Below are 12,039 nucleotides of genomic sequence, written 5' to 3' on the forward strand. Positions count from 1 at the left end.
CGTGGGCGTCGCGGAGCAGTGTGCCGAACACAAAAAATAAAAGCAGAAATTTCACACTGATTGATGGCGTTCAATGACAAATGGAGGCCGCACCACTGTTTGACTGTCTGCCAGCGTGTTGGGTGGACAAGCATAATTAAAATTTAACGCGCCACAAATGAAAGCGAAAGACAAATTCAACGCCTGCCCCTAAACGCATTGCACTTCAGCTGGGTCGGCCTCGGAAACTGAGTCTGAGTCTAGGTGGCAATTGCTGATGGGCGCTAAGCGATAAATGCGCGCCATAAAAGTGAAAAGCAAATCTAGTAAGTGAAGATTAAGCGGCGCAACGCAAGCAGCCTACAATCTTGAGTGCGATCCAAAGCCAACCCGCCAGGCAAACCAAAATGAAGAATGAGTGCGAAGCAGGGCTGTCGTGCTGTCAAAGCGGTGTGTGGAGAAAAAGTTGTGTTGAAAAATTACGCACTAATTAAGAGTGGTGAATGCGCCGTGGCACGGTTTAGTGACATTGACAACATTGTCAACGGGACACGCTTGTTTACAGCGCCAACAAAACATGACCAATTGGGAAGAAAATTACACGAATTTCAAGCCTGATGGCTTGAAGGGAAAGGATACGAAATGTAAGAAAACGGTACGGGAAAAGTGTGCAGTAAACTTCTTGCGGAAGAGAGGGTAAGAAGAAGACTTAATGAAACAGTGAAGTGAACATAAGGACGGTTTTTAATTTAAAAAGTTTGTCAATACCATTAAGCAACGGTAAAGTGTACACAAAACTTTTTCAGCAATTTTAACAACAATTTATTTTCTAGCATAATCCTTAAAATTCATATTATGTAAAGCATGTGTTTCTCGCGCTTCGTTTAATTTACGATCAACAGTCGGCCTACTGAACGTACTATTCACAAAACCTATCCAAGACCCAGCAATCCTTACTGTATATTATTCGACCAGGTTCAACATGGAGTGAAGAAAATATAACAGACGAAGCTGAAAGTGTAAACGAAGACCGTGGAGAGTCGATTCGGCGCCGTTCGCAGCAACTCGGACTGACGTATGGAACGTCTTGGCGCATTTTACATCGAGATCTTAAATTGCAAGCGTACAAAAAACAGTGTGAGCACGAGCTAAAGCCGCTTGGTCTTCCCTAGTGATATTGCTTTGCTCTATGGGTTCTTGAAAAGTTAGAAGAAGAGCCGATGAAACCCATTTCTGGCTAAATGGGTATGTAAACAAGCAAAATTGCTGCATTTGAGACGAAGAGCAACCTTAAGAGGTTCAAGAACTGCCATTTCATCCAGAAAAAACAACGGTTTAGTCTGATTTGTGTGTCGGTGGAATAATCGTTCCATATTTCTACAAAAATTATGACGGCGATAAAGGAACCGTCAATGGCGACCGTTATCGCGCAATGATAACTGACTATTTGATGCCTGAAATTGAAGATCGTGATCTCGGCAACATTTGGTTTCAACAAGACGGCGCCACTTTCCACACATCACATGAATCAATGGATTTATTGAGAGAACACTTCGGTGAGCAGATAATTTCACCTTTTGGGCCGGTCGATTGGCCAGCAAATCGTGTGATATCACACTGTTAGCCTTTTTCCTGTGATGTTATGTAAAGTCTGAAGTCTATGTGGATGATCCCGCTTCGATTCAGGCCCTGGAGCGAAACATCACGCATGTCATGCCCCAGTTACCAGTCGAAATGATCGAACGAGTCATCGAAAATTGGACTTAACAAATGAACCATCTGAGACGTTGCTGCGGCCAACATTTGAAAGTGATAATCTACAAAAAATAAATTCCAAAGAAGGTGCTTTCGAATGATAATAAACATTCACCATTTAATTTTAAATTTCTGTGTTTTTTCTTTAAAAAATAGGGAGCTTAGAAATGGATACCCGTTTATATTGAATAGAAGTCACTACTAATTGGCTCAAAGAATGTGCGATAAGCTTAAAATAAAACTTTCTCAACACTCTTCTTCAACATCAGCTGTTTATATATAAACTCAACTCAACGACCAGTCAAAGAATCGACAATCTTTATAATAGTGATATTGTGATAGTGACTATTGTCCTGTGCTTCTTATGAAACTTAATGCGAAACGTTTCTTCGTAATCTTTTTCACTCCATTCGCATGACTATACTACATTCTGCAAAAATTTATACAAGAAACCGCGCACACATACAAAAAGTATTATAATAAACACAAACAAAAAAAAACCAAAAGTGAAATAAAAAATAAGCACCACCGTCATAAAAAACTCTCGGAGCAATCATCTGACAACCTGTCAGATTTTCTACGACAGCTGCAACGCCGCCAACGCTGATAATGATAATGAGCTCAACATAGCTGCTGATATGCTTGTTATTGGCAGCTAATTTTTTCATGACAGCACTTTCACTTGCCACGTTCCTTTTTGCGCTGCCAACACTCGGAGCTCATTTATGTGTGGAGCTGTATTGCCAATGTCGTTTCATTATCAGCAATAACAGCAAACGTTGTCGCCGACCTTGTGAACATTTGCTGGAATTTGCTCTTTTCAACAGAACTTTTTCCAACAATATTGTCCGTTTTCTTGTTGTTCTGAATGTACACAATGCCTCTGCCAGTGTTTCGCTCTCCCACTTTACTGCGATCTGTTCTTTTGTGCTTAAACTAATCGCTATAGCTCTACAGTTGCCATATATTGTAATGATCAGGATGACAGGACGAGGTAAAAGAAGGTTGATTTTGAGGATAGGTGGCTTCGAACTCTTACCACGCCCACAAAATGCCGTTAGTTGAAAAACTATAAAGTGTTATAACTGTAATTTCGTGAATTGATTTGCAATATGGCGGTACTGATGCGATTGAAAACTTCTATAAATGCTATAACTCACTAAATAAATAGTCGGAAACATAAAATTTCACCGGGAAGATATAAATGCAACCTTGTACAAATGGTAGTAAGGTGTGCTATCTCTCATTTAAATATTATTCAAATCAGACCACAACTTTTGAAGCCTACAGAAATCGAATATGTGAACCAAGTCTCTATTATTGAAATTTAACTGGAATATCGGCCGATTTGTGACGAATTTTGCCTACATCCTTACAAGATCAAATTGACGCCAGAACTGAAGCCGCTTGATCACCAGAATCGTCGTATGTTTGTGAATTGGACTGAGATGCAACTTGAAAATTATCCGGATTTTCATCGAAAAATCATTTTCAGCGATGAGGCACATTTCCAGTTGCATGGTTTCGTCCATAAGCTAAACATGCGTTAATGGTCAGGCAGTTATCCATATGTACTCCATAAGTCACCATTGCATCCCGAAAAATTACGGTTTGGTGTGGGTTATGGACCGGCGGCATCATTGGATCGTACTTCTTCGGCGATGATGTTACTGTGAATGGAATCGCTACCGCTCAATGATAATCTAATATTTTTGACCCGTTTTGAATGATATGGACTTGAACAATATGTGGTTTCAACAGGACGGCGCCAAAAGCCATACAGCGAATGTCACTATCGATTTATTGAAAACCAAGTTTGGTGAACGTGTTGTCTCACGAAATGGCCCAATCAATCGTGGTGCGATTACCACCGTTAGGCTATTTCCCGTAGGTCTACGTCAAGTCTATGGTCTATGCCAACAAGCCAGCGCCGATTGATGAACTTCGTACAAATATCGAATAGGAAATTGCAGCAGTACCGACCGATTTATGCTTGAAAATCGTCGAAAATTGGGTTCAGCGTCTGGATTGCTGCAAACGTACCCATGGTGGCCATTAAAAAGTAATATATAATTTATAATAGTAGAGTTAAAGTTTTTTAAAGCGGAAAATTATCTTTTATGAGCATTTTTATTTTCATTTGGATCGATCAGTTTGTATGGCAGATATATACTACAGTGGTTCGACGTTCACGGCGGCGACGAAAGAGTAGCTACCTGAGGAAACGGACGCGTCAGGGATACCTTCGCGTATATAAAGACAGACAGACAGAAACAAAGCCAATGAAAGGAGCGAGTACTAATATACGCGAATTACTGTTTTATTCACAACTCGCTGCCGACACAACAAGTGTGCTCTCTCTGATTTTCCATTTTCAATTGAACTGAGCCGCAGTTAAACATTTGTTAGTATTTTAGAGCAGAGTTTGAGGTCAAATAATTTTATTATTGCTACTTTAATAAATGAAATTAAAGTACCAGTAATCAGCCAGCAATTAACACAAAAAACACAAAATCTGTGTGATGAAATTAAAATAAACCGCAACTAATTGCAATTTTATTAGTCGAGTGTGATTGATAAATTGTATGCGCAACTTATATTGCTTCAGCAATTATTTGTAATTAACTTTAATCCTTAAATTTCAATGAAAAGAGAGTTTATTTTCAATATTTAAAAGCCGCTTTACTTCCAGCTAATCAGATACACGATCGATATACGGTCTCGTTCGGTCCACAATATCACAATAAAAAATCTTTCAAATCGTTTTTAGTAGAAAGAAAGCAGCGAAAGAGGTTGATCTTGCTATGAACGAGAGCACGAAAAACTACCTGTACTAGTTTAGCTCTTGCCGACAGGTGCTACTTTTACGTTCTACGGGTATAAGTCTCTCATTATGCCGCTGCTATTATACGGCATACCGAAACATAGACGATGACGCACTGAGATGAAAAGCACATGGATCATCCGGACGGTTTCCGTCTGGAAGATATATAATATATCGAAGGAGAAGGAACCCTGATTGGTATTAGCGACATGGATATGGTTAGGTGCAAAAAAATCCAACCAATACGCTGGTTAGGCCGTGTCGTTCGCATGGAAGATGATACTCTAGTTAAAAACTTCTACGATTCCGGACCCTAGGGTAAACAACGGAAGCAAGGGCGCATACGCATCCAATGTAAAGACAAAGTGCATAGCGTTCTGTCTGCACTTGGAATGTACAACTGGCACGACCTCGCAAAAGATAAAGGTAACTGGCGAAATTTTTTGTTCTCAGCCCATACCGACAAGAGAACGGCTGTAGTGTCAAAGAAGAAGAAGAGAATTACTATTTTTTTTTTAATTATTTGAAATTTTCAAACAGTTTTTTTGGTTTGTAATCATTTTGTGCGTGTGAATTTGACTTTCCAATCTTTGTTCGGTGGCTTCAACTTAACACATTTGATTTATATAATGTGTTGATATGGCTACGAGCGAAGTTAATCTATTGTCCAATAATTTGTAATACTTTTTAAGCCGCGTGCATTTGAAGGCAGTGTAATTTCTTTGTTTCTGCGGCCTTGAGGTCAATATTTTCAATACTCCCAAAAAGATTTTTCGAAGATTAATTAAAAGATCAATGCCAGACTATTACACTACATGTATTAAAGCCATCGCAGCAAAGCAGATATTTTTTCAAATATTTTTTCGAGTTCAAAGTTAGTAAGTCGGCAGCGTTATGCTTAATGTTATGTAGGAGTCTTGTAAGTTTGTATACCCTGAATAGCGTATGTGCTGAATATGCCATCTGAAGGAAATGTGGAAGACTCTGTAAAATGCACATAATCGTATAAATGATCAGTATGATGAGCTGACTTGTTTTAGCTATGTCCCACAACTGTAAGCCTGTCCATTTATCCTTCTCAGTACCTCAGTTTTTGAAATATTAATCTGAAATTTTGCACATGTTTTTTTCCTTCCAAGAAGCTGCTTATTTATCGAAAACGTCGATGTCGGACCAATATAGCATGTAGCTGCCATACAAACTGAATGAACGGAATCAAGTGCTTGTATAGAAAACTTTTTTATTTCATCAGATATCTTCACGCAATTTGTCACATATAATTGCCTAAGACAAGGCTACAAACGCCAAAAATATTGTTCAGATCGGACCATTATATCATATAGTTGCCATACAGACTGACCAATTACAGTCAAAATTCTTGTATGGCAACTTTTCTTTTGGGCATTGAGCTACTTTACAACTACTACTATTTTAACTTTGATGCAAATGCAACGAATTTAACTTTTTTTTTTGTTTTTTCCGGTTTCCGGTTGATAATTTAATCAATGCAGACATTCCTTTAAAAAAAAATTCTGCACATTTTTGCCATAAATTGCAGCGTAAACAGCATTTTTGTGTAAACGAACACAAATTAAAAGTTAAAACATTAACATGAATAAAACAAAAATAATTTATTTGCGCAACAATGTCGAAAATCAAATAATGCGGGTTTTATTGTTGAATTTATGGCCGCAAAAAACTTATGCAGCAGCTTTTTATGAATGCATGTCCAGGGCTGACACATACACATGCACACTTTTATTTATAACATTTACGCGACTAAATGCATGCATGTTGCAACAAAGTTTTTTGCTGAAAGGTAGAGTGTTTTTTGCCAACAACCGCTCTTCACGTAATGATAGGATGATTAAATTTACAGAATTAAAAGTAATTTTGATTGCGGCGCAAAAAACATAAACAATTATATATATTTATATATATTGTAACTATATACATATGTCAAAAGTAATTATTATTTTTTAAGCAACGCTTATTGGCGCTCACCATTAGCTCGTGACGGCCCAATCAGCGATGCGCCCACAAAGGCCGCACTGTGAAGCGTCGTCTGCTGCAGCAGTCCATTAATGAGTAGCAGCCACCAGAGGCAACAGCTTATTAATCCCATGATGCGCCTGTGTGTGTGTGCGTGTGGCAGCAAATAAAAAGAAGCAGCTACAACAACAAAAAATGAAGCGCGTGTTGACGGCGTCGACTTTAATAAGTTAAATTTTGCCTTTTTTGTGGATTAGTTCTTTTGTTGCACGCTGTATTACCGGTTTGATACCCGTGTGGTTTATAACATCGGGCTTAAGTGTAATTAAAAGAGCCGTTACGAATTAAAATTAAATAAAAGCAATTGAATGTCGTTGCTTTTGCCGCGCATTCAGTTGTACACTTTTTCAAATTAAAGGTTTCGCAATGCTCTCGTTAGCTTACACGGCTGCGCTGTTCGGCTGCAGTTCGTATAATTATAACACGCGGTTTTTTATTGTTTTTGTATATTTGTATATTTTTTTGTTATTTATATTTTTTTTCATGCACGCTTTCCACTTTTTCCACGCTCTTTTTAAACACCTTTTGTATTGTAAGACTTCTTGCGCCAAAAAGTATGCAAATTTTTCACTTTAATTAAGTTTAATTTTGTTTGTGTGTATATACATATGTCATATGCACTTTATTAATTTAAATTTTTATAAACATTGCAACTGGTCGCTTTATAAATTATGACTTTTTCAAGTAACATTTGCCTTTCGGTTTTAAAATGATATGATTACAATGCTATCAGTGTATAATTATGAATAAAATGCAGCACAAATTCAGCAAAATGAAGAGTTAAGAACTCAACACTAACGTTTAATGCCAAAATTGGCACATACAAAATTTTAACAAGTGAATTTAGCACTTTTTTCAAAAAAAAGGAACAAACAAAAACGCTTTGTAAAAGCCAAAGAAAATAATACTAATAAAGGGACTTTGGTCTTGCGTTTTCTGAGAAAATTTATTACAGCAATATATATATTCATAATAGCATCAAATAGAAGACATTTCAGCAATCGTTAGATCAATGCATACTTAAAAAAAATTTTAACGTTTGATTTGAGATTTTTTATTCGAAAATTAGAGTTTTCACGGATATTAGGTCATATGAAGAGAAAAAAATATATATTACATCAAAAAAATATAGTATGTTTGGTACACAAGCAGGTAAGTTTACAAGAAATTTCGTGAAAGCAAAAAAGTTGTGCACAAGATAAAACTAAAAAACCCAAAAACAGGAATGTTTGGATATTTTACACACATTTCAAGGTTATGGGAAAAAGGGCATATTTAAAAGTTATATACCTTTCCATTAGCAACAACACTGACACATAACTTTTTTGTATAGAACTGGTAGTTTTAACGGAAATCAAGGTAAAATCATTCTCAACTCATAAAAATTTATTAATTTTCATTCAAAAATCCATTGCTTTGGACGGTAACATGTTTCAACTGTCGTGAAGATATCTTGTCAAATGAAAAAATTTCCATAAGACTTTTGGACTTTAATCAATCAATTTGTATGGCAGCTCTATGCCGTAGTAGTCCAAACTGAACAATATACACGGTACATGATTGGTCATAGAGATACTGAGTTTTATTACAACATATATACAATATCTATATATAGTATATATATATGTATAAAATGTATATAATGTATATCTAGGAACAGTGCGTTCGATTTATTGTTCATTAAATTTCACCGATTGAAACTAATTAAATTTTAAGTACGTTAATTGACGTTAGCTATTAATTAAGTTCTCAAAATAAATATACGCAAAAGGTTCAAAAAGTATTAAAAAATTAAAAAAATCATACTGAAATGCCCAGGGCACTTCGCTGGAAATGGAATTCGCCGCATTATTTGTGCTAAATTGAACGCATATTTCACATTTCCTTTGATGCAACACTTGTTTACAGCAGCATAAATTATAAATTGTGAAGCAATTACTTTGTTATTAATTGATTGTGGAAGTTTTTTTACAATTTTATTGCTATCGCAGTCTAATGAGAGCATAAAATAAAACAAAAACGCTTTTGGATGACAGTTAAATATTTTTTTTAATTATGCTATTTATGAAATCAATGCTTAATTAACTTCGACTGAAATGTGAGAGCAAAAATTATTTGCCAGTATTCCTGAATTATATTAATATTCATAGGCAGTTCGTTAAACGATAGCTGCAATTTAAATAGCTCGCTCTTATTTGAAAATTAACCGGTCAATTACAAAATCCCCGGCCTAACACATAGATGGCACTACTAGAATTTATTCCATATAATATTTAGTTAGCCCTACTTTTCAAAAGTCGCCTATATAAATTTGAAAACTAACGGTTCATTAGTCTGTGAATTATATAATTTTGATTGAAGCAATTTCTATTACTATGTAAAAATGTATAAAAACAAATTTCGCGTGTTGATAAAATATTGCTTTTTGGACGGAAAACATACAGTTGAAGCAAAAACTTGGATTTGTAAGATTTCGCGTAATATCTATATATGTGACCTGGTCTACGAAAAGGGAGCTAACGTGCGAAAACTAGTTTTCTGGGAAACAGCTGTTAAAAATAAACTTCCATCCGAATCAACTAAAAAGTGAAAATTGATTTTTTGACACCTAAGCCCCCTTTCCGTAGACCAGGTCACATATATAAAAAAAAGTGGATGTTAGTTACACCATTTATAACACAAGAACGGCTGAACCGATTTGGCTGAAAACTGGTGGAGAGGTCGCTTAGAACCAGGGTAAGGGCATAGGATACCTTTTATCTCTTTATGTCAAAGTTTAATACAACTCATAAATACAAAAATTATATTTTAAATCATAAGCATTTGTTCAAAACTCATGTTTGTAGGAAATACATATATGCGTACAATTTTAAACAGAGTTTTCTCAAAAATAATACAATTGCTAAATATTTGGAATAGAAGAAAAGAACTGTAACCAAATACGCAGTGAAATAGATTATAACTGGCTCAGTATTCAGTCGTTGAGTATGTATTATACCACGTGCATCCCAAAAGACTGATGTCATAACCTTTCCAGCCGCCTTTTTCGTTTTTCCACGCCTGAGAACCGGTTCATCATGTGTAGTCCACTAGAATGACTGTCGATTGGACTCCAGTGATAAATGATGGAGCTATATTTCTATCACTGACGAAAAATTTCGGCTTTATTCCGATTAGAGAGCACTTAAACACTTCTCAGAATCAGTTATTCGTTGTTTTTGTTGGATTATGAACTTGCGAGGCATCTACTTTGCTCATTTCGCCTGTTTCCAGCTTAGCAAATATCTTTTCAACGGTGGATTTCCCTGAGCCCAAATTCAACAGTATTTTCCCCAAAAAAGCAATGCTTTATTAACACACGAAATGCTTTATGATCCATTTTTTTTGTAAACTAACACAAGTTGCTTCACAAAAATGCAACTAATAGAAATCATATAGATGGTAGTAGTAGTATTATCTATGTATCAGCCACAGTGAAGCGTGGACGGGTCCTCTAGTTGGTATATAATAAAAAAACTGTTATGAGGCATAATATGTTTTGATCTGTTTCGTATTGATTGTTTTGCTCAGGAATATAAAAATAAGCTGACTGCTGTTTTATCAATGCACACAACCAAACCCGCAGATTCAAAAGCAGCCAAATTTGCAGCCGTATTTTCGTTAATGATATACGGTGCAATCAAATTCTAAAGTTCGAAAATAATGCAGAAAACTTCTCTTGTGCAGTTTCCAAATTTCGACTATTCCATCTACTATAATGAGGGCTAATAGTATTCGATAGTATAGTAAATACAAGTATATACACAATTGTCTGCATTAGACGATATTATCGCATGGAGTAAAATAAGTTTGGTATTCTGTTGTCGAAGCAGCTGTGAGCACACAGTTATAGCTAGGTAACAGAGCGCCAACTTTGAGCAGCAGACACCTAACCTAACCTTACTTGCACTGCACTTCTTACGAATTAACCATAAGCGCTACATTTTACTTATGACTACCATTTTTAAGTACAATATCTATACTTTTTTGATTGAAAGTAAAACTCTATGCGAGACGAAGTCAAATATACAGAGTTTTATTAATGATTTAAATTTTTTTAAACAGCTTAAGATATTTATGTAAACCTATCTCTCAATTAGAAACCACTGAACTATTTCTGCATATCGTCACCCAAAATGCGAAATAACTTAAAATCACTTTTCATAAGTTGACAGGGCGAAGAGAAAACGATATAACACAAATCACTCATATTCATAGAAAATTTGAGTTTTGGTTATACAAAGGTTATATATTGGTTATATATTAGTTATATTTTGGTTATATCTGACAACGGAAGCTTATGTATGCTACATATGTATGTATATATAATATGACGTAGTGAATCGTCAGCTTTCTCAAACATGCTCATGAGAAGTGTTGAATTTCAAATTACTTTCATTTAACCGTCATTCGTATATAAACATATAAGTATTGTACCTAGAAACCTAGAAAACGACCCCACTGCATATATAGCACCATAATTTTACACAAATACATATTTACACAATGCTTTAACATGTTAATAACCGCATCTATTGTATTCGTATGTATGTGCTTCTTCTAAGTTCTGGTTAGCACTAAAAATAATGCTTCCCATTTTACGCGCCTAAAAGTCGACCTTCAGCGGAAATGTAGATATGGAAATCATCTGGAGCAGACATCACTTTCACTTGGCAGCTACAATTAATAATAATGAGCAGCTGCAAAATTGGAAAGTGAATAAGTAGAGGCAAGGAATGATAATAAAAAATAACGACGCAAGCCAAAGTGGCAGAGCAGAAGAGACGCAGATGAAATAGCTGCGCGTAGAAAAGCAGACTGCTGATAATATTGTAGCCACCGAGGCAGCAAGTTTTGTGCAATTGATGGTAAAGGTCAATACAACGCTACAGTAATGTTTGGTGGTAAACAGAGCAGCAAAATAAATAAATAATGAAAAATAAAAACAACAATGGAGGGCAGTGCAAAGGCGGAAATTGATTCTCGATGAGGCGGCGAGTGCGGAGAAACCTTTTAAATATCATTTTGCCGTGCTGAGCAGAGATGATAATAATAAAGTATGACGAGATGATGCAGGTTGTTACAAGAAATATGAGCTTTTATTAAGAACGTTATGTGGAAAGTGGAAATTTATAAAGAAGTAGTGAAAATAAAGAAAGTAGTAAAAATAACAAAAATAAGTTTCGCAAAAGGCTGAATAATCAAAAAGTGCAGTTCATCCACATTATAACTTAATATTGACAAATGTTAAACTTGGCTGCTAGCCGGTGTCAACCGCCTGCATATTAAATTATAACGGTTCGTAGAAATAAATACTAACGTATGCGCAGACAGTTAGGCAAACAGATGGCGAAGCATACACGCGGCTAACATATGGATAAACGCTGGAC

General features: G+C 35.8%; 1 protein-coding gene across 13 annotated transcripts in view; it reads right to left on the minus strand.

The window, feature by feature from the left end:
- LOC126750925 (low-density lipoprotein receptor) overlaps nucleotides 1-12,039 on the minus strand; it is a 410,401-nt gene that overhangs the window by 198,294 nt on the left and 200,068 nt on the right. Inside the window, exon 2 of one of the 13 annotated variants that reach the window (XM_050460736.1) lies at nucleotides 6,563-7,148. The exons of 6 other annotated variants lie outside the window; for them this stretch is intronic. In XM_050460736.1, the coding sequence (XP_050316693.1) occupies nucleotides 6,563-6,683 (121 nt within the window). In that variant the 5' untranslated portion in view covers nucleotides 6,684-7,148. Of the gene's footprint in view, nucleotides 1-6,562; nucleotides 7,337-12,039 lie in introns of all 13 variants that reach the window. 6 more of the 13 variants (XM_050460735.1, XM_050460731.1, XM_050460733.1 and 3 more) reach the window with 6 other exon arrangements.

Source organism: Bactrocera neohumeralis, chromosome 2, assembly GCF_024586455.1.
Source record: "Bactrocera neohumeralis isolate Rockhampton chromosome 2, APGP_CSIRO_Bneo_wtdbg2-racon-allhic-juicebox.fasta_v2, whole genome shotgun sequence".
Taxonomy (NCBI): domain Eukaryota; kingdom Metazoa; phylum Arthropoda; class Insecta; order Diptera; family Tephritidae; genus Bactrocera; species Bactrocera neohumeralis.